Here is a 24,030-nt window from a genome sequence, read left to right as displayed (position 1 = left end):
ATTCTTTTAGATACGGAAATGCATTTGTTTTTTTTAAATGACGTCATCATTTCTCAAAGTTTGTAACAGATGCATTATAGAATAATGCATCCTCCAACTGCAACATCTGCCTATGCCCACACATATTGTCTCAAATTATTCCCAATTTTTTGTTGTTGCCCTTTTTCTCCCCAATTGGTAGTTACAGTCTTGTCCCATCGCTGCAACTCCCGTACGGACTCGGGAGAGGCGAAGGTCGAGAGCCGTGTGTCCTCCGAAACAACCCAGCCAAGCCGCACTGCTTCTTGACACAATGCCCGCTTAACCCGGAAGCCAGCCGCACTAATGTGTCAGGGGAAACACCGTACACCTGGTGACCATGTCAGCGTGCATTGTGCCCAGCCCACCACAGGAGTCGCTAGTGCGCAATGGGACAAGAACAGCCCTGCCGGCCAAACCCTCCCCTAACCCGGACGACGCTGGGCCAATTGTACGCCGCCCCATGGGTTTCCCGGTCACAGCCGGCTGCGACAGAGCCTGGACTTGAAACAGGATTTCTAATGGCACAGCTAGCACTGTGATGCAGTGCCTTAGACCACTGCGCCACTCGGAAGGCCAAACGTTTCTATTTTTATTACCCTCACACCAAAATAGGCAATCATGAATGCTAATTATTCAGGTGTAATGTCCAAACTCCATGCTATTCATTTGATCTCAATCAGTTTCATGGGAATATGCATTTAGATCTTCTTGAACTACTGTTCTGTAAGCGAATTACAGCAGATGGCCTAAACAATTAGCCTTTCTTGTATTTTGTTTCAATCGAAGCATAGACTATACATCCTGCCGAGTTGTGTGCTCAGTTGAGTTTTGGCCGCATGAAAAAAAAAAAAAAGTGACTTCAGCGAGAACCCTAAGTCATAAATTACTGAGGTGGTGTTTTTGGTGTAACAGTAATATAGGCCTACTTCTACGCTATTATATTCGGGTCTGTTATGTAAATACTAATTAAATCATTAGGCCTATGTGATCTTGCAAGACATAGGCTACACTTGGACAGGGCAAGTTCATTAAATGCGTTATACATGAGCCCAAGTCCATAAACTATTTTGAGGACAGACGTCTTAGCAGCCTGGTCTCGAACTAGACGTACCATAGTAAATGTAAATCCGGGACACTGAAATTAGTATGTGTTACAATTTGTATGGTTACATAAGACAGGTTGCTTAAGGCAAAAATGAAAGTAAGGTGGCTGGTCGAGTGTATGACGCGAACATCTCGCAAACCAAAGGTTGCTTGTTCGAATCTCATCATGGACAACTTTAGCATTTAAGCTAATTAGTAACTTTGCAAGTACTTTTTAGCTATTTTGCAACTAATTAGCATGTTAGATTCTCCTTCCCCTAACCTTGCAAAGTAGTTGTAAAGTTATGTGAGAATGCTGTTCATTGACTCAGCATACAACACCATTGTTCCCTCCAAGCTTAGGACCCTGGGACTGAACTCCTCCCTCTGCAACTGGATCCTGGACTTCCTGACGAGCCAACCCCAGGTGGTGAGGGTCGGCAACATCCCCTCCGCCACGCTAACCCTCAACACAGGGGCCCCACAGTGTGCCTAGTCCCCTCCTGTACTCCCTGTTCACCCATGACTGCGTGGACCCACATGACTTCAACACCATCAAGTTTGCTGACAACACGAAAATGTGGTGGCGGGACAACAGCCTATCCCTCAACGTCAGTAAGACCAAGGAGCTGATCGTTGACTACAGGAAACGGGGGCCGCGAGCATGCCCCCATACACATCGACGGGGCTGTAGGGGAGCGGGCCAAGAGCTACAAGTTCCTCGCTGTCTAAATCACTAAGGACTTAAAAATGGTCCACTCACACACGTAAAGTTGTGAAAGCGTGACAGCGCCTCTTCTGCCTCAGGAGGTTGAAAAGGTTTGGCATGGGCCTCAAATCCTCAAAAAGGTTCTACAGCTGCACCATTTAGAGCATCTTGACTTTTTTAAAATATTTTTGTTATTTAACCTTTATTGTACGCCGCATTTAACAGGCTGCATCATTGCTTGGTATGGCAACAGCACCACCCTTGGTCGCATGGTGCTACAGAGGTTGATGCCGACAACCCAGTACATCACTGGGGCCGAGCTCCCTGCCATCCAGGACCTCTATATCAGGAGGTGTGAAAGACCAGCCACCCAAGCCATAGACTGTTCTCTCTGCTTTCGCACAGCAAGCGGTACCAGTGCATCAAGTCTGACACCAAAAGGCTCCTGAACAGTGTCTATCCCCAAGCCATAAGACTGCTAAATAGCTAACATAATGGCAACACAGACTAAGTTGACCCTTGTATTTTTGTTGTCTCTATGCACACTGAAACGCCAACATACACATAACATGCAGTCACATTTATACTGACTCTATACACATACATAATAATAATTTAAACTACTGCTACTCTGTTTATCATATATCCTGATGCCTAATCACCTTACCCCTATACATATCTACAGTTGAAGTCGGAAGTTTACATACATTTAGGTTGGAGGCATTAAAACTCGTTTTTCAACCACTCCACAAATTTCCTGTTAACAAACTATAGTTTTGGCAAGTTAGTCAGGACATCTACTTCATGCATGACACAAGTAATTTTTCCAACAATTGTTTACAGACAGATTATTTCACTGTATCACAATTCCAGTGGGTCAGAAGTTTACATACACTAAATTGACTGCGCCTTCAAACAGCTTGGAAAATTCCAGAAAATGATGTCATGGCTTTAGAAGTTTCTGATAGGCTAATTGACATAATTTGAGTCAATTGGAGGTGTACCTGTGGATGTATTTCAAGATGTATTTCAAGGCCTACCTTCAAACAAAGTGCCTCTTTACTTGACATCATGGGAAACTCAAAAGAAAATCAGCCAAGACCTCAGAAAAAAATTGTAGACCTCCACAAGTCTGGCTCATCCCTTGGGAGCAAATTCCAAACGCTTGAAGGTACCACTTCATCTGTACAAACAATAGTACGCAAGTCTAAACACCATGGGGCCACGCAGCGGTCATACCGCTCAGGAAGGAGACGTGTTCTGTCTCCTAGAGATGAACGTACTTTGGTGCGAAAAGTGCAAATCAATCCCAGAACAGCAGCAAAGGACCTTGTGAAGATGCTGGAGGAAACAGGTACAAAAGTATCTATATCCACAGTAAAACAAGTCCTGCAACTGCACATAGGGACAAAGAGCATAATTTTTGGAGAAATGTCCTCTGGACTGATGAAACAAAAATATAACTGTTTGGCCATAATGACCATTGTTATGTTTCGAGGAAAAAGGGACGCTTGCAAGCCGAAGAACACCATCTCAACCGTGAAGCACGGGGGTGGCAACATCATGTTGTGGGCGTGCTTTGCTGCATGAAGGACTGGTGCACTTCACAAAATAGATGGTATCATGAGGAAGGAAAAACATGTAGATATATTTAAGCAACATCTCAAGACATCAGTCAGGAAGTTAAAGCTTGGTCGTAAATGTGTCTTCCAAACGGACAATGACCCCAAGCATACTTCCAAAGTTGTGGCAAAATGGCTTAAGGACAACAAAGTCAAGGTATTGGAGTGGCAATCACAAAGCCCTGACCTCAATCCCATAGAAGATTTGTAAGTAGAACTGAAAAAGCTTGTGCGAGCAAGGAGTCCTACAAACCTGACTCAGTTACACCAGCTCTGTCAGGAGGAAGGCGCCAAAATTCACCCAATTTATTGTGAGAAGCTTGTGGAAGCCTACCTGAACGTTTGACCCAAGTTAAACAATTTAAAGGCAATGCTACCAAATACTAATTGAGTGTATGTAAACTTCTGACCATGTGATGAAAGAAATAAAAGCTGAAAGAAGTAATTATCTACTATTATTCTGACATTTCACATTCTTAAAATAAAGTGGTGATCCTAACACAGGGAATTTTTACTAGGATTAAATGTCAGGAATTGTGAAAAACTGAGTTTAAATGTATTTGGCTAAGGTGTATGTAAACTTCCGACTTCAACTGTACATCTTTTGTCTTGCCCATTCCCCCTCAATGGCACACATACACACGCCATGTCTGAGTTATCTCAAGGCTTAAAAATTATTCTTTAACCGGTCTCCTCCCCTTTCGTGTGCCGTCGACTTGTAAAAGACGCTTCAGGAGGGCGGTCACATGGTTTTGGGATTGAGCCCGTGTGATACGAATCAGGAGGAAGTGGTACTTGCTAACCAAGCGGCGTGACGTCCTTTACACTGGCTAACATAATGTAATATCCTACATAGAGTCAGTTCAGCGTCTAGTTTTTATTTACATTTGGCTGAGTTGTCAACTGACATGAAATCATAAAAAATTTGTACCATCATCTTTGAAATGCAAGAGAAAGGCCATAATGTTTAATTCCAGCCCAGGCGCAAAAAAAAAAAAACTATGAAAACTACAAAGGCTGGCATTTCTGTAGTCATACTGGCCGAGGGCTTTGTGTGAATGACATCACAATTAAACAACTAGCAGAGAAAAATGACATCTGCATTAATGACTTAGTAGCTAAGTGCTCTTTGATGACATAATATACTGTTACTATACTGTTCCTTTTGCTTTATGTTAAACTCCATAATAATAATAATAATAATAATAATAATAATAATTAATAAAATAGTACCAGCTATGATTTCCTTTGCACAATTTTTGAAAGTATTGCAAATACAACCTAGTCACAAGTTAGTGGTCAGATGACATGAAAATAGAGCTCTTTGACCACCCATACCAGTGGTGGGTTTGAAAAACCGAAGCTTACACTGTATGCAGAAAAGTACTTCATACCTACAGTTAAATATGGTGGTGGTTCTATGATGTTATGGGGCTATTTTGCTTCTACTGGTCCTAGGGCCCTTGTTAAGGTCACCGGCATCATGAACTTTACCTAGTACCCGGACATTTTAGCCAAAAAACCTGGCCACAAGTGGATCTTCGAGCAAGACAATAACCTCAAACACTGATCAAAATCGACAAAGAAATGGTTAATTGACTATACAAACAACATTTTACAATGGCCATCTCAGTCTCCGAACATGGAACCCATTGAAAACCTGTGGTTTGAATTGAAGAGGGCCTTCCATAAGAGCAGACAAAGGATATCAAGGATCTGGAAAGATTCTGTATTGAGGAATGGTCTAAGATCCCGCCCAACATGTTCTACAATCTCATAAAACATTTTACAAAAAGCCTCATTATCCTCGCAAGGGGAGGGTGCTAAAGTATTGAAAATAGAGGTGTCAATTATTTTGTTAAACAAAATCTTTCTCTGAGCAAGCGTATTAGTATAAAATAATACAGCTCAGTATTTGTATTATTTATTTTATCTTTATCAAGGGTGCCAATAATTATGGACCTGACTGTATATTCCTTTAAAGTACCTTTATCTTCTCTTGAAGGCCACCGAGGATCCCTGTACATTTGCCAGCCTGTTCCTCGTGGATGTTGGAGGCTGGCTGGTTTTCCAGGGAACTCAAGGGCTTTACTGGGTGTGGCCTGAATCGAGAGACAGAGACAGTGAGAGTAAGAGACTCAAACTTTTCTGAAAAGTATTGTGTTATTAGAGGGGATGCAGCAGGTGGATGTGGGGGATATCGGGATAAATGCCTTTTCTCAAAAAGCAGGTCTGATTATTATCTGTCTCCTAGCACAGAAAAAAAAAGAGTTGAAGCTTGCTGCCAACAGTGGGAAACGATTTGTTTGATCAGTTAGAAATTACAAGAAATCTGAGCAGGGTTTGTCTTCACAATTGACTGTATCTGTACTCTTCTTTACCTCTTAGATAAGGTTAGACTGCAGAGGATCCACAGTGTACACACAGTCTGAGTAATGGCATTTTACAGGCTCCACTGAGCTTTATCAGATTCTACAGGAAGAATAACATGACAAAAAGCAATGAAAGCTACAAAGGCTGGCATTTCTATAGACGTGATTCATACTGGCTGAGGGCATTGTGTGAATGACATCACAATTAAACAACTAGCAGAAAATAAATGACATCTGCAGTAATTAGTAGCTAAGTGCTCTTTGATGACATAATATACTGCTAATTGCTCTGGGGAGCTATGTTCCTTTTGCTTTATGTTAAACTCCATAATAATAAAATAATTAATAAAATAGTACCAGCTATGATTTCCTTTGCAAAATGTTTGAAAGTATTGCAAATACAACCTAGTCATAAGTTAGTGATTTAATTCAGGAAAGTGCAGATAAACATTTGATAAGAGAGTAGAAGAGTTTTATAAAGGGTCACATTCATGAAGTGTTCTGGAACAATGCATTTTACAAGCGATTGGGGAGGTTTAGTAATTCTAACTACAGTACATTCTACAGGAGAGGTTTGGTGGACAGCACATAGCTGCTACACGCTTCAGGAAAAGGCTGAGATCTCTCTCACCTGCATGTGCTTGAGGCAGACCTGTCCCCTCTCCCTCCTGCCTCCTCTCCACTGCACTGCTCTGTAATGGAGGGCAGAGCTCCAGCATGAAGCAGGGTCTTCTGGCCAGGGACAGAGCTTGTTGTCTGGGGAGGGCAGTCTCTCCTGCCCCCTGATCCCTTCAGGGGCTCGGGGTGGGGTATGGCGGAGGGGGCAGGTGAGGGGAAACATGGGGGCTGGGCAAGGGTAACACATGGTAGTGCCACACCCACTCCGCAATTCTGCTTTTTTACCCAGTTACCTGAGGAAAGCTTACTCGAAGTGGGAGCCCCTGGGCTTTGTAGTTTTCCAGAACTCCGTTTACCAGCTCCCTCCTCTCTAAAGGTGGATGTTATCTTCACTGGAGGCAAGGGAGCACGGGCCCGCTTTGCTGATGTGCTTTTGGTGGGACAGGAGACATCCTCAGCTGGCAGAACATCTGGCGTTGGAAGCTCAGTTGTGTCCCCAACCACATGCTTCTGAAACGGACCTAGATCTGCATCTGTGGAGGTACAACTCTGTTGATTGTGAGAGTCCAGGCTCTCCTGACGCTCACCAGTTAGACTCTGTTCTTCACCACATCCAGAGGACTTCTCCATTCTGCAGTCTTCTGCAAAGGGATTATTTGGACCAAACTCAACTGAAGAGTCATGTTCCTCAGTATTTGATTGCTCATCTAACACATCAACTGTTGGCATTGTCTTCCCTGGAAGGTGCTGGGGCCTGGAGGGTGCTGGACCTTTATTGTGTTTCGCAACCATCAACCCCCCAGTGGCTGATGGCATGGGTTCCTCTGCTTGATTCCCATGGTGGGCAGAGCTCTGGCCTCCACTGATGTGTTCTGTTGTAGCTGTGGAGGAAGATCTCAGTGGTGTGATCATCTGTACCACACGTTGAGAAACCTTGGACATGGAGGCACCCACTCTGTCCTTATGTCCCTGATTCACACTGGTCATACTCTGGTCCCTCTGTGTCTGGCTTGGAGCCTGGATTGGTCTGTCAGGAGGCAGTGGAGCAGGACGCTTGTCCCTCCTGACACTGGAATCATCCTGACTAACACTCTCATTTAAGTGCTGGTCATGTTCGCTTCCCACCAATGACGTGGCAGAGTGGCGTCTTGGAGGAGGCTGTGGTTTTGTTGCCGTTTTTTGGGTGAGGGTAGGAGTGGCAGATTCAGGGTTGGACTTACTGGGCCAGTTGTCCTTATGAGCCCATCGCTGGTTGTCTGGAGGCAGTGGAGCTGGGCCCTTATCCTGTCTGACACTGGAATGGTCCTTACCACTAACACTCCCCCGGTCATCCCCACTTCCCACCAATGACGTGGAAGATTGACGTCTGAGGGGAGGGGGCGGTTTTGTTGGCTTTGTTTTAGCGAGGGTAGGTGTGGCACAATGAGATTTACTGGGCCAGTTGTCCTTACGAGCCCAGGGCTGATTGTTGGGAGCCACAGGGTCAGGGTCTTTCTTCTCCATCAGATCAGTAGACGGGTCAATAGCGTCTCCGGTTTCCCCATCGCCTCTGGGGGAGTCCATAGAACTCTCCAGTTCAGGAGACGAGGACGATAAGAAGGGGTTGGAAGATATAGCAGGCTTTGAAGGGTTCCCCCATGAAGAGGGTCTGGAAGAGCAGGGTTAGGAAGGGGAGGGTGCAGTGAGACTTTTTGTTGTTGTTGCTGATGACAAGGTCTAACTACCAAACATTGAAAATGGAACAACCTTCAAAACTTTCTAAAGAACATAGAATTTGTTTCTAAAACTAAATGATGAAATGCTATGAAAGTCTTGTTGGAATCCACACACAAGCACATTCCAGTTAGCGGAGAGGTAGGCAATGCAAACTACAAGAGGTGTTACATAAAGTCGTTACTAGTTGCTCGTAACTCACCAGACAAGAACATGGGAGAAAGGGTGGGATTTAATTTTATTAGGTCTTTATGAGAGGGACATGAAGGTTAGTTATAATGTTTATGTTAGTAACACATACACACTAAGGAACGGAAAGATTTTACATGTAGATTTAAAATAAAACATGAATGAAACATGGATCACAACGAGAAATAAAAAAGATAAATCATCTTTCTAGCATCTGAACCTTGCCTGTTCACATGACCAAACAGCCTTGCTTGAATACACTGAGTCGCATCATCCTGTTGTTTTGTTTCATCCTCATCAGCATACATACTCATGAGTCATTCAACATCAACGCCCTAGTTAAAAACCTGAGCAATAACATAATGCTTTGTGTCTCACTGTAACACCTTTAATATGACATCTGTAGAAACTGTATAGCAAGGTATGATTCATGGGAGTAGCAGCCAATCCTAGCTGAGCCAAAGGTTTCCAACACGAACATCCACATTTTCCACTGCACTGCAACTTTCATGACGGTGTCATATTACTTCAGGGGATTGTGCTTTAATGAGATGCGCATGTGAGAGTAGTGTCATACACCTCAGGCCAACAGATACCAGGACATCTCGCTTAACGCCAAACAGCCATGACTCCAACACTCGGAGATGAACTTAATATTCTCTACTGAGCATCACCCTGTACCAAAGTCATTTATAAGGCAACAGGTTTTCTGCTCAAATCTCAATTTTGTACCAAAGCAGTAAAGATCCAATAAAACCAACCCAATTACATCCAGCCGAGTCTCGTCCATACATTGGGCTTGTTGCCTCCCTTGATTAACTGGTGGTATAAAAGTCTCTCAGACAAGTTGGTAGGTTTTCCACATAAATCTGACTTGTGCCACCCTGCTCTGACAGCGCAGAGGAAAAAGAATGTTAGCATTATTGATATTGTTTTGTTAGAAGATGAAATGGGATGTCTGAATCAGAGAATCTGAAGATTTGAGAGAGGGAAAGTTAGTGTGTGCGGATGAAAGGAGAGATCTCAGGGGGTTCCAGAAGACACTTGGGTATTTTCCCCCTGCTGCTTTTGGAGACTAAATAAATAGCGCATCCATAATTTATGGCACCCAAGGGCTAATGGAATTCTGGCAAAGGGAACTGAGACAGTGTGTGTATGTGACTGACCTTGGCTTGACTGCTGATACTTTATTTATCCGGCAGCTGATGGGTCCAGTAGTGGTCATAGGGTTCTCCTCAAACAGATTATTTGAAGAGGTGTCAAATGAACTGGTGGGAGAGGCTTCCTCAAAAGGATTATTGCATACGGTGACCTTCGCCTCGCTATTCTGCTCCATCTGCTTCTCAGCTTCCTCACGCCTTTGCTCTTCCTCCATCTGTGCACTTCTCCTTTTCTCTTCCTGTCTCAACTCCTCTTTTTTCACATTTTCTTCCTCCACCCTAAATCTTTCTTTCTGCTCCTTATCCCTCCTCTCCTGTTCATTCCCCCTTTCTTCTTCTTCAAGCCTCATTGTTTCTGCTTCCTCCTTCCTCAGCCTCTCCTCCTCTAATCTCCTTATCGTCTCTTCCTCCTTCCAGATCTTCCTCTGCTCTTCATCCTTCCTCAACATCTCCTCCTCTAATCTCCTTATCCTCTCTTCCTCCATCCTGATCTTCCTCTGCTCTTCCTCCTTCCTCAACATCTCCTCCTCTAATCTCCTTATCCTCTCTTCCTCCATCCTGATCTTCCTCTGCTCTTCCTCCTTCCTCAACATCTCCTCCTCTAATCTCCTTATCCTCTCTTCCTCCATCCTGATCTTCCTCTGCTCTTCCTCCTTCCTCAACATCTCCTCCTCTAATCTCCTTATCCTCTCTTCCTCCTTCCAGATCTTCCTCTGCTCTTCATCCTTCCTCAACATCTCATTCTCTAATATCCTGATCCTCTCTTCCTCCTTCCTCTCCTCTTCCTCCTTTCTCAGCCTATCCTCCTCTTCTCTCTTAATTCTTTCCTCCTCCTCTGTCCTCTTTATCCCCATTTCCTCTCTCAGCCTCTCTTCCTCCTCGGCCTTCCTCACTCTTTCTTCCTCCTCCCTCACTCTTCTCTCCTCCTCTCTCAGTCTATCCTGCTCCCTCTTCACTCTTTCTTCCTCCTCCATCACTCTTCTCTCCTCCTCTCTCAGTCTATCCTGCTCCCTCTTCATTCTTTCTTCCTCCTCCCTCACTCTATCCTGCTCCCTCTTCATTCTTTCTTCCTCCTCCCTCATCTCCTCTTCAGCCCTTAGTCTTTCTTCTTCCTCCCTCATCTTCCTCTCCCGTTCCTCCCTTCTTTGCATATCTTCCTCTTGTTCTCTCCTAATCCTTTCTTCCTCCTCCTTAATCCTCTCCTCTTTCTCCCTCTTCAATCTTTCCTCCACCTCCCTCATTTTCCTCTCGTCCTCCTTCCTCAGTCTATCCTCCCTCTTCATTCGTTCATGCTCTTCTCTCCTCATCCTTTCCTCTTCTTCCCACCTCTCTTGTTCCTCCATTTCCTCCTGTAACCTAATCATTTCCTGTTCTTTCTTCTTTTCCCTCTCCTCTCCCTCCTCCTTCAGTCTCCTCTTCCTCTCTTCCATCATTCTACTTTCCTCCTCAACCCTAATCTTTTCCTCCTCCATCCTCTTTCTGTTTTCCTGCTCCCGTTTCCTTGTTTTCTCTTCCTCCTCAAACCTCAACTTCTCCTCTTCAATCCGTTTCCTCTCCTCCTCAAACCTAAGTCTTTCTACCTCCTTCCCAATCCTCCTTTTCTCTTGTTCCTCCTTCCTCATCCTCTCTTCCTCCTCTAACTTCTTTCTCTCCTGCTCTTCCTTTCTCTTCATCTCGTCCAGTTTAACTCTTTCTTCCTCCTCCTCCTCCTCCTCCTCCTCCTCCTCCTCTTCCGCCCTGCTGCTCTCCACCTCTGCCCAGGGTGAGGGCTGCTTCAGGGCCGTGAGAGAGTCCATGGAGGTGCTGGAGCTCTTACGGCCCTGGGCCCTGCGTAGGTCTTCCATGGAACCATGGCCTGAGCTGGCAAGGCTGAAGGTGGAGCCGGTGCGTGCGCTCCGGGGCTGGGGATGTTCTGTGTACACGTGACTGCCGTTGATGCACAGGTTACTCTGCTCTGCAAGCGGGGCAGGGATCTTAGAGCGCCCTAGAGACAAGGAGCCCTGAGAAGCCTTACTGTCGGAACTGCCTGTGCGCTTATGGGTCAGAAACTTGAATTTATTTTTACCTGTGGATGAGAAAGAAGGGGAGGAAGTTTGATTTGTAAACACAGTGTAACAACTTTTCTAATAGATTATGCTATATTTAAAATGGAAGGCCAGTCTGTAATGATGCTCACCTTCAGAGGAGTCCTCGTTGAGGCCTGAGGGGCTGCCACTCAGTGAGGAGTTCTTCTCAGGCAGAGGGCCCAGGACAGACATGGATTGCGACAGTCCGTGACGCTGCAGATTAGACTTGGGAGAAAACAGAGACTTCAGCTTGTTTTTCTTCTTTTTCTCTTCTTTGTCTGCACCTCCCTCCCCTTCCCCCTCTCCCTCGCTGTCCGTCAGAACCTGGGTGCAGGACGGCACCACGGCAGACGCTGAGTCCGACAGACCCTCCTTCTTCTTGCCTCGAACCTTGTCCTTGAACTTGCCCAGGCGGGAGCGAGGCTTGTCTGTAGCAGAGAGGTCGAACATGCTGGCTGTCAGGTTGTTCCTCATAAACTGGATGTCCACCAGCACCTCTCCCCTGTCTTTGTCTGGCTTGCCTGCCTTATCCAACAGCTTATGCCAACTGTTGAGAGAAAGTCTATTGTTTATCAAATAGTCTCATTGAATTGGTTTGAAACACATGCTGTTCTTATCTGAGAGATGGCTCAAGAACAAGGTCTATGAATGTGAGGCAGTGAAAGAAAGAACCAAGGTAATGTTATATTTGTTTCGATGTCTACTGAGCTCCTCCAATAACATGTAAGGGCACTCAGAATTAACTAGAAATGTGTAGGCATTCACTACTCTTTTCAGATAACACACACACTTAGCAGACTGATCTGTCTGAACAACCACAGTCTGCATAAGCAGAGGAAGGCTGAAGATCAAATAATGTGTCATGTATTCATCAGCCCCTGGGCTTCACCTCCCAGTTCTAAAATATATAGTGTCTACATGTTGTTAACTATCACAAAAAGAAAGCTGTCACCCATTGCATAGCTTTAGTCAAGGCTGTATTTTTTTCCCCCTTATTTGTTGCACTCTAATCCTATTGGTTCCAAGGGGTTTATCATAACCAAGAATAATTCCAGTAAGTTGGGGCTGCTGCTATTTTTCCTTTCAAATGTTAAGAGTTCTTCCATGGAAACAGTGATTTCTTTGGAGAGGCCCAAGGGTGGAGGAGCCAGGGGAAATGACCGAAGATGCGGTAAGTGATCTTGAGAGTCAGTGGGCATTATGATTCATACTAAATGGTCACATAGTTGTAGCACACTTCTGTTGTATGTTAAGACTGAACACCATGCCTTAAAATGTACTGTATATACTACTACAGGCCAGGAGTGGAAATGGGTTTACCGGGATCCGGGAGTGAAATCATTTTTCAATGTGAATCTCTAAACTGAATTAATGGACTTTACATTGGAGGGTTCTAGGAGTGATCATAGCTACAGGCTATGCAGGAAAAATATAGTTATGAGTCTGTTACGATTACACTCAATTTAGGTTCATATTTAATTAATGACTTACAAAATCCCCAGGCACTTCTTTTAATGAATGCAGTAAATAAAATATAATCAGAATATCACAAAACGAGTTCCTCTACACCTAGTCCGTTTCATTTACTGGTTCACTTGTATAGAAGATGCCTTCTGGGAAAAAGAAGGTCAGAGTACAAAGAGAAAGACTCGCATTGTAAGAACTGCATCAAGTCATTTCTTGTCGTTCATGCTGATTTGTTCAATGACCCTCAAGATATCACTATTGTCTGTATTCTGTTATAAAGAAGGTTCTGTTCATACATCTGTATGTTTCCGCTGTACATATAATGGAATAACAGTCAAAACAATCATTCATTTATAGTTTAGAACTGAGCAATGCAGAGCTGAGTCAGCATTAAAAGTCTGTCAAGCAAAACCCATAAGGCCTGAGGTCGCCTGTTCCTCAACAACCCAGCTGAAGTCTGGAAGGAAATGAGTGAGGAGGGGGCCAGGAAGAGTCAACCAGGGGTCTCAAACCCTCTTGGAGGTTACAAAAACAAAATGAACAATGAACACAATGCTGTGACTGCAGCTTCTTATCTTCGGTGAAGCACTCAATGTGAATCCAAACAGAAAGGCAATAAAAAAAACAGACTGACTGCTCACAGAATGACAAATATGATGAATAACTGTATGGGGGAGAGCATCACCTCACTATTACTGCAGCTGTGTTGAGAGGACAGTGTGGAGAAACGTAGGGCAAGGTAGGTAGGGGTGGCAGCTTTCATTGTTGTCCAATGTTATTATTCATTTCACAGAAAAATTGAGCAATACATTTGGGAATTGTACAACATAAAACAAATCAAAACTTTGTCACATGCACCGAATACAACAAGTGTAGACCTTACCGTGAAATGCTTTCTTACAAGCTCTTAACCAACAATGCAGTTCAAGAAAGAGTTTAGTTTATTTAGTAAATATTTTCTTAAGTAAAAAAGAATAAAAAAGTAACAATAAAATAACAATAACGAGGTTATATGCAGGGAGTACCGGTACCGAGTCAATGTGCAGGGGTACAGGGTAGTCAAAGTAATTTGTACATGAAGGTAGGGGTAAAGTGACTATGCATAGATAATAAACAGCGAATAGCAGCAGTGTAAAAAAAAAGGGGGGGGGGGGTCAATGAAAATAGTCTGGGAGGCCATTTGATGAACTGTTCAGCAGTCTTATGGCTTGGGGGTAGAAGCTGTTAAGGAGCCTTTTGGTCCTAGACTTGGCGCTAGGATTACCACTTCACGCGCGGTAGCAGAAGGAACAGTCTATGACTTGGGTGACTGGAGTCTTTGACAATTTTCTGGGCTTTCCTCTGACACCGCCTAGTATATAGGTCTTGGATGGTAGGAGGCTTGGCCCCAGTGATGTACCATACGCACTACCCTTTGTAGCACCATACCAGGCGGTGATGCAACCGGTCAGGATGCTCTCGATGGTGCAGCTGTAGAACTTTGAGGATCTGGGGACCCATGCCAAATATTTTCAGTCTTCTGAGGGGGAAAAAGGTGTTGTCGTGCCCTCTTCACGACTGTCTTGGTGTGATTGGACCATGATAGTTCATTGGTGATGTGGACACCAAGGAACTTAAAACTCTCGACCCGCTCCACTACAGCCCCGTTGACGTTAAATGGGTGTCTGTTCGGCACGCCTTTTCCTGTAGTCCACGATCAGATCCTTCATCTTTCTCACATTGAGGGAGTTGTTGTCCTGGCACCACACTGCCAGGTCACTGACCTCCTCCCTATAGGCTGTCTCATCGTTGTCGGTAATCAGGCCTACCACTGTTGTGTCGTCAGCAAACTTGATGGTGTTGGAGTCATGTATGGCCACGCAGTCGTGGGTGAATAGGGAGTACAGGAGGGGACTAAGCACGCAGCCCTGAGGGGCCCCAGTGTTGAGGATCAGCGTGGAAGACGTGTTGTTGCCTAACCTTACCACCTGGGGGTGCCCTGTCAGGAAGTCCAGGATCCAGTTGCAGAGGGAGGTGTTTAGTCCCAGGGTGCTTAGCTTAGTGATGAGCTTCGTGGGCACTATGGTGTTGAACGCTGAGCTGTAGTCAATTAACAGCTTTCTCACATAGGTGTTCCTTTTCTCCAGGTGGGAAAGGGCAGTGTGGGGTGCGATTGAGATTGTGTCATCTGTGGATCTGTTGGGGTAGTATGTGAATTGGAGTGGGTCTAGGGTATCAGGGATGATGCTGTTGATGTGAGCCATGACCAGCCTTTCAAAGCACTTCATGGCTACCAACGTGAGTGCTATGGGGCGGTAATCATTTAGGCAGGTTACCTTCGCCTCCTTGGGCACAGGAACTATGGAGGTCTGTTTGAAACATGTAGGTATTACAGACTCGGTCATGGAGGTTGAAAATGTCATTGTAAACACTTGCCAGTTGGTCCGCGCATGCTTTGAATACACGTCCTGGTAATCCGTCTGGCCCCGCGGCTTTGGAAATGTTGATCTGTTAAAAGGTCTTGCTCACATCGGCAACCGAGAGCGTTATCACACAGTCGTCTGGAACAGCTGGTGCTCTCATGCATGCTTCATTGTTGCTTGCCTCGAAGCGATCATAAAAAGGCATTTAGCTCGTCGAGGCTCATGTCACTGGGCAGCTCGCGGCTGGGTTTCCCTTTGTAGTCCGTCATAGTTTTCAAGCCCTGCCACATCCGACGAGCATCAGCGCCGGTGTAGCATGACTCAATCTTAACCCTGTATTGATGCTTTGCCTGCTTGATGGGTCGCCTGAGTCCGTAGCGGGATTTCTTATAAGCGTCCAGATTAGTGTCCCGCTCCTTGAAAGTGGTAGCTCTAGCATTTATCTCAATGCGGATGTTGCCTGTAATCCATGGCTTCTGGTTGGGATATGTACGTACGGACACTGTGGGGACGACGTCTTCGAAGCAATTATTGATGAAGCCGATGACTGTGGTGGTATACTCCTCAATGCCAATGGATGAATCCCAGAACATATTCCAGTCCGTGCTAGCAAAATGGTCCTGTAGCATAGCATCAGCGTCATCTGACCACTTCCATATTGAGCGAGGCATTGGTATTTCCTGCTTTAGTTTTTACTTGTAAATAGGAATCAGGAGGATAGAATTATGGTCAGATTTGCCAAATGGAGGGCGAGGGAGAGCCTTGTATGCATTTCCGTGTGTGGTAAATGTGGTCTAGAGTTTTTTTTACCCCTCTGACATATTCACGTGACATGCTGGTAGAAGTAAAATAGATTTAAGTTTGCCTACATTAAAGTCCCCGGCCACTAGGAGCACCACTTCGGGATGAGCATTTTCTTGTTTGCTTATGGCCTTATACAGCTTGTTGAGTGTGGTCCTAGTGCCAGCATCGGTTTGTGGTGGTAGATAGACGGCTACGAATAATATAGATGAGAAATCTCTTGGTAGATGGAGTACTCTATGATAAACTGTAGATCACACTACCTCAGGCGAGCAATACCTTGAGACTTCTTTAAAATTAGACATTGCTCACCAGCTGTTGACAAATAGACACGCACACCCCTGCCCCTTGTCGTACCAGACGTAGTTTCTCTGTTCTGCCGATGCATGAAAAATCCCGCCAGTTCTATATTATCAGTGTCGTCGTTCAGCCACGACTTGGTGAAACATAAGATATTACAGTTTAATGTCCCGTTGGTAGGATAGTCTTGATCGAATATCATCCATTTTGTTTTCCAATGATTGCATGTTGGCCAATAGAACGGATGGTAGTGGAGGTTTACTCACTCGACTACGAAATTCTCAGAAAACAGCCTGACATCCGCAACCTTTTTCTCCGTCTTTTCTTCACACAAATGACGGGGATCTGAGCCCATTCCCGACAAAGCAGTATATCCTGCGCGTCGGACTCGATAAGTAAAAAAATCTTTCTCCAGTTAGAGGTAAGTAATCGCTGTTCTGATGTCCAGAAGTTATTTTCAGTCATAAGAGACGGTAGCAGCAACATTATGTACAAAATAACGTTTTTTAAAAAAGGGCAATGTGGTCAGGCTTGTTCAACCTGTCCCTCCATTCCATTGAGTCAATTACTGTGAAATGTACATAGAGAAATGACATAATTGATGTAGATTACTGTGTGTGTAAACAAGTTCTGTTTAGTTAAACGCATCTCCCTTCAAGAGGGAGGCCATTCAGTCTAAAAATACTGATCCAGTCTGGAATATTAGTCAGGTTCACACACCATCCTTCCATGTTACTGAGTGACTGACAACACCCCAAAGACTCATCCTTTCCTTCTACACCCCCCTGCTAGTGTTTGGAATACTGAGCAAGTATGTCAGGGAAATACGTGCCCGCTTGTGGAATCTACTTAGGGGCCACATAGCAGCCACAGCTGTTATACTGTATGCAGTAGCTGAGTAGTTATGTAAACATAAACATTTTAAACCAACACTCTGGCCTTACAGCTGCACGATCACAAGCTGCATTGCCAAAGCAGTAAGGATAGGGCACTTACAGTAAGCCCAATTATTATTTCATCCCAATATAGCTCTGTAATTCAATTGACGTTAGACAACAAAGGACTGTTCATTCTTCTCTCTGTGAAAATGTCAAGTGGTTTTGAAAGTTTCTCAGTGAACAGGACACACCCAGACAATCCTTGTAGTCGTTCACTGATTTGATGCCTGTGTGGACGTCACATCACGCCTCTCAACAGACCCTTGTGAACAACGCCCTGCTAGGGAAGGGCCGGGCATTGGAGAAAGGGAAAGGGGGATACCTAGTCAGTTGTACAACTGAATGCATTCAATGAGAAGAACAAGAGGAGAAGTAACTTAACATCAGTAAAAAGGAAGTTACAACAGTTACAGTAAACTGTAGTGGCGTTAGCTGGGTGGAGGGAGGGAGCTGACTAAGAACAGGATAGAACAGTCAATGAAAGGGTCATTTAGTATGAAAAGGCCCGGCGTCAGAGTATCATCTCAACGCAGCAGTCTCGCATCCCAGTGTGAAGTACACAACGTGCAGTACTACTGCTGCTCACAGGCAGGATAAACTAATGGAAAGAGATGGAACACTGAGTCAGCATTTAGGCTATTATTATTCTAATGGCTCTTCAGCACATACTCTTCCTGTGTAACCCTGAATGGCTGATAAAACAATGACTTCCTTGACACAAACCTTTCTTATCACAATATGCAGCTGAGAATCTCCCCCTCATACAGAGAGAGAGAGAGAGCGAGAGAGAGACAGAGAGAGACAGAGAGAGACATAAAAAATATGGCCTATAATAATAATAAGGTTTGCAGATGAAATTGTGTTTGGTGCAGTCACTCTATTAAACTATCTGTGTATGAACAGCCTTGTCCGTGACATAGTTATGCCACAGAGGTACTCCATGTACCTTCATTGTGATAAAAAGAGCTGAAGAAAAATATGCACAGATAAATGTGCTGCCATGTCGCTTTCCATATCCTCATGGAAATCAAGCATTAGTAACGAGTATGGTTACATGCACACAATAATATGATCATTAGTATTAAATAAGGTTAATATAATAGTTCAATTTAAATGTTTACATGCTTTGAAAGAATCATTATTTTCCTAATAATCCTGTTTACATGGACACATCTGAAATCCGGTTACCTGATGGGACTTTGGTAAACGCAGAAAATCGCCAATCAAAATAAACAAACATTCTATCACCGCAACCGTGTTATTTTTGTGATGCATATTTGATTCTGAGTTGGGACATATGAAGTTTGTGTGTGAAAACTATTTCTAAAATGCATACTTTCAGTTTTACCAAACTCACAAAAGAGGGATGCTTGCATATGCGCAGATCAAATACACCTCTAACACACTAAGGCGTTTACATGTCCTAATAATTCTAAAGATTGCTCCGAAATCCAGGTGTTCAATTGGCGTATACTTACTGTGATTATGACTTTAGGCCAATTAAGATAAGCAGAGTAAGGTGTTTACATGACAAATGCCATGCTCAGCCTACTGCCATAATCAGTTTAATATTGAATTATTAGTGTGCATAAACATACTAAGTGTTATATTAATACACTATTCAGAACTATCCAAATGTTTATGGTCCCCATTGTACATCTACCCTAGTTCTATACATGTGTCAGATCAGTAACACACAGAGAAGGGATTTGAGGCTGATTTATAAGGTCCATGTTCCCCCTTCAGAAAATTGATGGGGAAGCGCTTGCAGGTATATACAGTACCAGTCAAAAGTTTGGACACACGAACTCGTTCAAAGGTTTTTCCCTTTATTTTTACTGTTTTCTACATTGTAGAATAATAGTGAAGACATCAAAACTATGAAATAACACATGTAATCATGTAGTAAGCAAAACAAGTGTTAAATCAAAATATATTTTATATTCTTGAAAGTGGCCACCCTTTGCCTTGATGACAGCTCTGTACACTCTTGGCATTCTCTCAACCAGCTTCACATGGAATGCTTTTCCAACGGTCTTGAAGGAGTTCCAACATATGCTGAGCACTTGTTGGCTGCTTATCCTTCACTCCGCGGTCCAACTCATCCCAAACCATCTCAATTAGGTTGAGGTCAGGTGATTGTGGAGGCCAGGTCATCTGATGCAGCACTCCATCACTCTCCTTCTTGGTCAAATAACCCTTACACAGCCCGGAGGTGTGTTGGGGCATTGTCCTGTTGAAAACAAATGATAGTGGAACTAACTGCAAACCAGATGGGATGGCTTATCCCTGCAGAACGCTGGTTAAGTGTGCCTTGAATTCTAAATAAATCACTGACAGTGTCACCAGAAAAGCACCCTCACACCTCCTCCATGCTTCACGGTGGGAACCACACATGCAAAGATCATCCGTTCACCTACTCCGCGTCTCACAAAGTCACGGCGGTTGGAACCAGAAATCTCTAACTTGGACTCATCATCAGATTTCCACCGGTCTAATGTCCATTGCTCGTGTTTCTTGGCCCAAGCAAGTCTCTTCTTCTTATTGGTGTCCTTCAGTAGTGTTTGTTTTGCAGCAATTCCACCATGAAGGCCTGATTCAAGCAGTCTCCTCTGAACAGTTGATGTTGAGATGTGTCTGTTACTTGAAGCATTTATTTGGGCTGCAATTTCTGAGGCTGGTAAATCTAATGAAGTTATCCTCTGCAGCAGAAGTAATGCTGGATCTTCCTTTCCTGTGGCGGTCGTCATGAGAGCCAGTCTTATCATATCGCTTGATGGTTTTTGCGACTGAACTTGAAGAAACTACCTCATGAAGCTGGTTGAGTGAATGCCAAGCGTGCAAAGCTGTCATCGAGGCAAACGGTGGCTACTTTGAAGAATCTCAAATATATTTTGATTTGTTTAACACTTTTTTGGTTACTACAGAATTCCATGTGTTATTTCATAGTTTTGATGTCTTCACTATTATTCTACAACGTAGAAAATAGTAAAAATAAAGATTAACCCTGGAATAATTAGGTGTGTCCAAACTTCTGACTGGTACTGTACAAACACAGTTCAGAGTTAAGAGTAAGAAATCATTACCAGAGGGATATTTGTGCTGTGTCAATGTCTAGATACAGTGCCAATGTATGAAACTGCCCTTCGAATAAAACATGTTAATCTTTCAAAAGGCAATCAGCTAGTCCTTTAGAAAATGACAAAAAAAATGTCTGAATGAACTGCATCTGTTTCAGAAAGAGGTAGAAGCTGTCTGCAGCAGGCAGGGGCTAGTGAGAATTGGAAGGAAGGCGGTGTAAACAGTAACACCGAGTTGTCTGCTTTAAGTCAAACATAAAGCGGTCTGTTTGGGAGCTGGTAAAGCCACGGTCAAGTCCCAACCACCGGAGAGGGGGAGCACAGGGACAATAATAGGTTTGTTTTTCAAGTTAAACACTCTGGAATGTGAGGTTAAGTCTGGATTTGGCCGCCGCAGAAATCAGGTACACCATAGTCAACCTTGAGAAAGCAGAGTAGAACACAATAAGAAAAAACCAGTGAGCCCTGTTCAGGGAGTTAAGACATTTTCTGAAGAACTCAAAGCTAAGGTCGATATGCATTGTATACAGTACTAAGGTGTATGAATCAGGTTTTATGAGTTACCATGGACGTCCTTTGACCTGACATAGAAAACAGTTGAGACGCTATGAAGATGGCATATAAAAGTAGCTCTGGGAAGAATTCAGGTCTGAGAAGAAAAGAAAAATAATTCTGCTGAAGTTGGGCATTTTAGCTAAAGGTCAGCGATAACAACGTCACATGAACCTATCACACAGAGAGAAAAAAAAAACTATCCGCCGTGGAGATCCTCAGCCCTGTCTCCAGACTGTCTACTACTCAGATAAAGCATGTAGCATGAAACCAATTATCATCATGGAGAATGGACTTTACATAGGGCATGAGAAGTCTGATCCTATATAAGGAGATGGCAAATCATGATGGATCTTTGCATAGGTCATCAGAAAGATGCAATAACCAAACTAGATTTACTCTAACAGTCTGACCAAGAAGCGCTCTCCTTACACATCACAAGACACAGCAATATCCACTTTCAAGAGTGTCCACTTACCAGACTTAAGTGTGTGTGTGCACTGCACATCACCTGGTGCTGCGTATAGCAGCGAAATAAGACATGGTCACATCTTGTGTGTGGACTGAAATACCCAGAGACAGCTTAGTGAGATGTAATATTTCTCAAGAAGTTGTGAAATAAATAAGCCTGCAGCCTAATTAATAACCCCCCCCGCTGCTGTACTCTCTAAATCCGTCCGCATACATAGGTTCGGCTTGCTCCTAGCAGAACTCGACTAGGTGAAGTGAATGTCTGTGCTCGCATACTCTCTGAAGAGCTTCGGTTGAAAAACGCTTTAAAAAAGCGCCAATATTATTGTTGTCCCTCTTCAGCCATCGTAGTAATAACATAACCAATAACACTTCCTCAAAATAGTCTGGATTAGTCTGACAAAAGTAATTACAGATTTCTTGATTTGACATTTTTGCAGGGGAGGTCTTAGTCTCGCAATTTTACATCTAACTAAGATGTTCGGTGCAGTATTTCTCAAGTGACAAGATGTGCATGAAAACTAGTCTCCCCTTGTTAAATGACAACAAACACTTAATTTAAGAATCCAGTCCACAGTTCCCACTCCTGCTAGTCTATACTGTTGACCAATCACTGACGAAGGGGCGTAGACTTTAGCTATATAACTTTGACTTGCCTCCCAAAAAATCTGGACAAAAATGTGGAACAACAAAATGTCACCAAATCATAATACATGCACAAACTGTTTCAACTGGGAATCATGCGACAGGCTTAACAAGAACGTTACTTAATTTAGGACGAAAAACAGTAAAGACTATTGCATGCTTCCCAGTTGAAACAGTTCCCGCATATATTATGATGAAATTTCGTGACGTTTTTGTTCGGTTTGGATTTTAGGCAGGGTTTTTTTTTCAGCTGTTCGCTCGTACAAAAAGATTATTAAATGAAGTGTTTGTCATTCAACGAGAGAACTAGAAAACTTGTTTACACACACACACACACACACACACACACACACACAGACAGACAGTAATGTACATCAATTATGTAATTTCTATATGTACATTTCACAGTAATTGACTCAATGGAATAGAGCAGGGCTCTCCAACCCTGTTCTTGGCAGAACATTTATCTGTGCATATTTTTCTTCAGCTCTTTTTATCACAATGAAGGTACATGGAGTACCTCTGTGGCATAACTATGGCACGGACAAGGCTGTTCATACACAGATAGTTTAATAGAGTGACTGCACCAAACACAATTTCATCTGCAAACCTTATTATAGTGGCCATATTTTGAATAAAAGGCTGGCTTTCAGTTGTCTCTCTCTCTCTCAGTGAATGTGTGTATGAGGGGGAGAGACTCAGCTGCATATTGTGATAAGAAAGGTTTGTGTCAAGGAAGTCATTGTTTTATCAGCCATTCAGGGTTACACAGGAAGAGTATGTGCTGAAGAGCCATTAGAATAATAATAGCCTAAATGCTGACTCAGTGTTCCATCTCTTTCCATTAGTTTATCCTGCCTGTGAGCAGCAGTAGTACTGCACGTTGTGTACTTCACACTGGGATGTGAGACTGCTGCGTTGAGATGATACTCTGACGCCGGGCCTTTTCATACTAAATGACCCTTTCATTGACTGTTCTATCCTGTTCTTAGTCAGCTCCCTCCACCCAGCTAACGCCACTACAGTTTACTTCCTTTTCACTGATGTTCAGTAAAGTTACTTCTCTTGTTCTTCTCCAATGCCCGGCCCTTCCCTAGCAGGGCGTTGTTCACAAGGGTCTGTTGAGGCGTGATGTGACGTCCACACAGGCATCAAATCAGTGAACAACTACATGGATTGTCTGGGTGTGTCCTGTTCACTGAGAAACTTTCAAAACCACTTGACATTTTCACAGAGAGAAGAATGAACTGTCCTTTGTTGTCTAACGTCAATTGAATTACAGAGCTATATTGGGATGAAATAATAATTGGGCTTACTGTAAGTGTCCTATCCTTACTGCTTTGGCAATGCAGCTTGTGATCGTGCAGCTGTAAGGCCAGAGTGTTGGTTTAAAATGTTTATGTTTACATAACTACTCAGCTACTGCATACAGTATAACAGCTGTGGCTGCTATGTGGCCCCTAAGTAGATTCCACAAGCGGGCACGTATTTCCCTGACATACTTGCTCAGTATTCCAAACACTAGCAGGGGGGTGTAGAAGGAAAGGATGAGTCTTTGGGGTGTTGTCAGTCACTCAGTAACATGGAAGGATGATGTGTGAACCTGACTAATATTCCAGACTGGATCAGTATTTTTAGACTGAATGGCCTCCCTCTTGAAGGGAGATGCGTTTAACTAAACAGAACTTGTTTACACACACAGTAATCTACATCAATTATGTCATTTCTCCATGTACATTTCACAGTAATTGACTCAACCCTAATCAAGCCCACCGGAATCTAATAATTACCTGGTTGATAAGCCGAATCAGGTTAATTACA

The 24,030-nt window shown here is 43.7% G+C and overlaps 1 protein-coding gene across 2 annotated transcripts in view; it reads right to left on the bottom strand.

Annotated features, from left to right (window-relative positions):
* The window catches only part of rab11fip1b (RAB11 family interacting protein 1 (class I) b), a 29,089-nt gene that overhangs the window by 2,636 nt on the left and 2,423 nt on the right, over nucleotides 1–24,030 (bottom strand). The window contains exons 2-5 of one of the 2 annotated variants that reach the window (XM_029709124.1): nucleotides 11,664–12,100; nucleotides 9,494–11,552; nucleotides 6,439–8,073; nucleotides 5,423–5,537 (exon numbers count right to left, since the gene is read on the bottom strand). In XM_029709124.1, coding sequence (XP_029564984.1) covers nucleotides 5,423–5,537; nucleotides 6,439–8,073; nucleotides 9,494–11,552; nucleotides 11,664–12,100 — 4,246 coding nt within the window. The remainder of the gene's footprint in view (nucleotides 1–5,422; nucleotides 5,538–6,438; nucleotides 8,074–9,493; nucleotides 11,553–11,663; nucleotides 12,101–24,030) is intronic. The other variant, XM_029709125.1, reaches the window with a different exon arrangement.

The sequence above is a fragment of the Salmo trutta genome, chromosome 23 (genome assembly GCF_901001165.1).
Source record: "Salmo trutta chromosome 23, fSalTru1.1, whole genome shotgun sequence".
Lineage (NCBI taxonomy): Eukaryota > Metazoa > Chordata > Actinopteri > Salmoniformes > Salmonidae > Salmo > Salmo trutta.
This window is presented reverse-complemented; position numbering and strand designations above follow the sequence as displayed.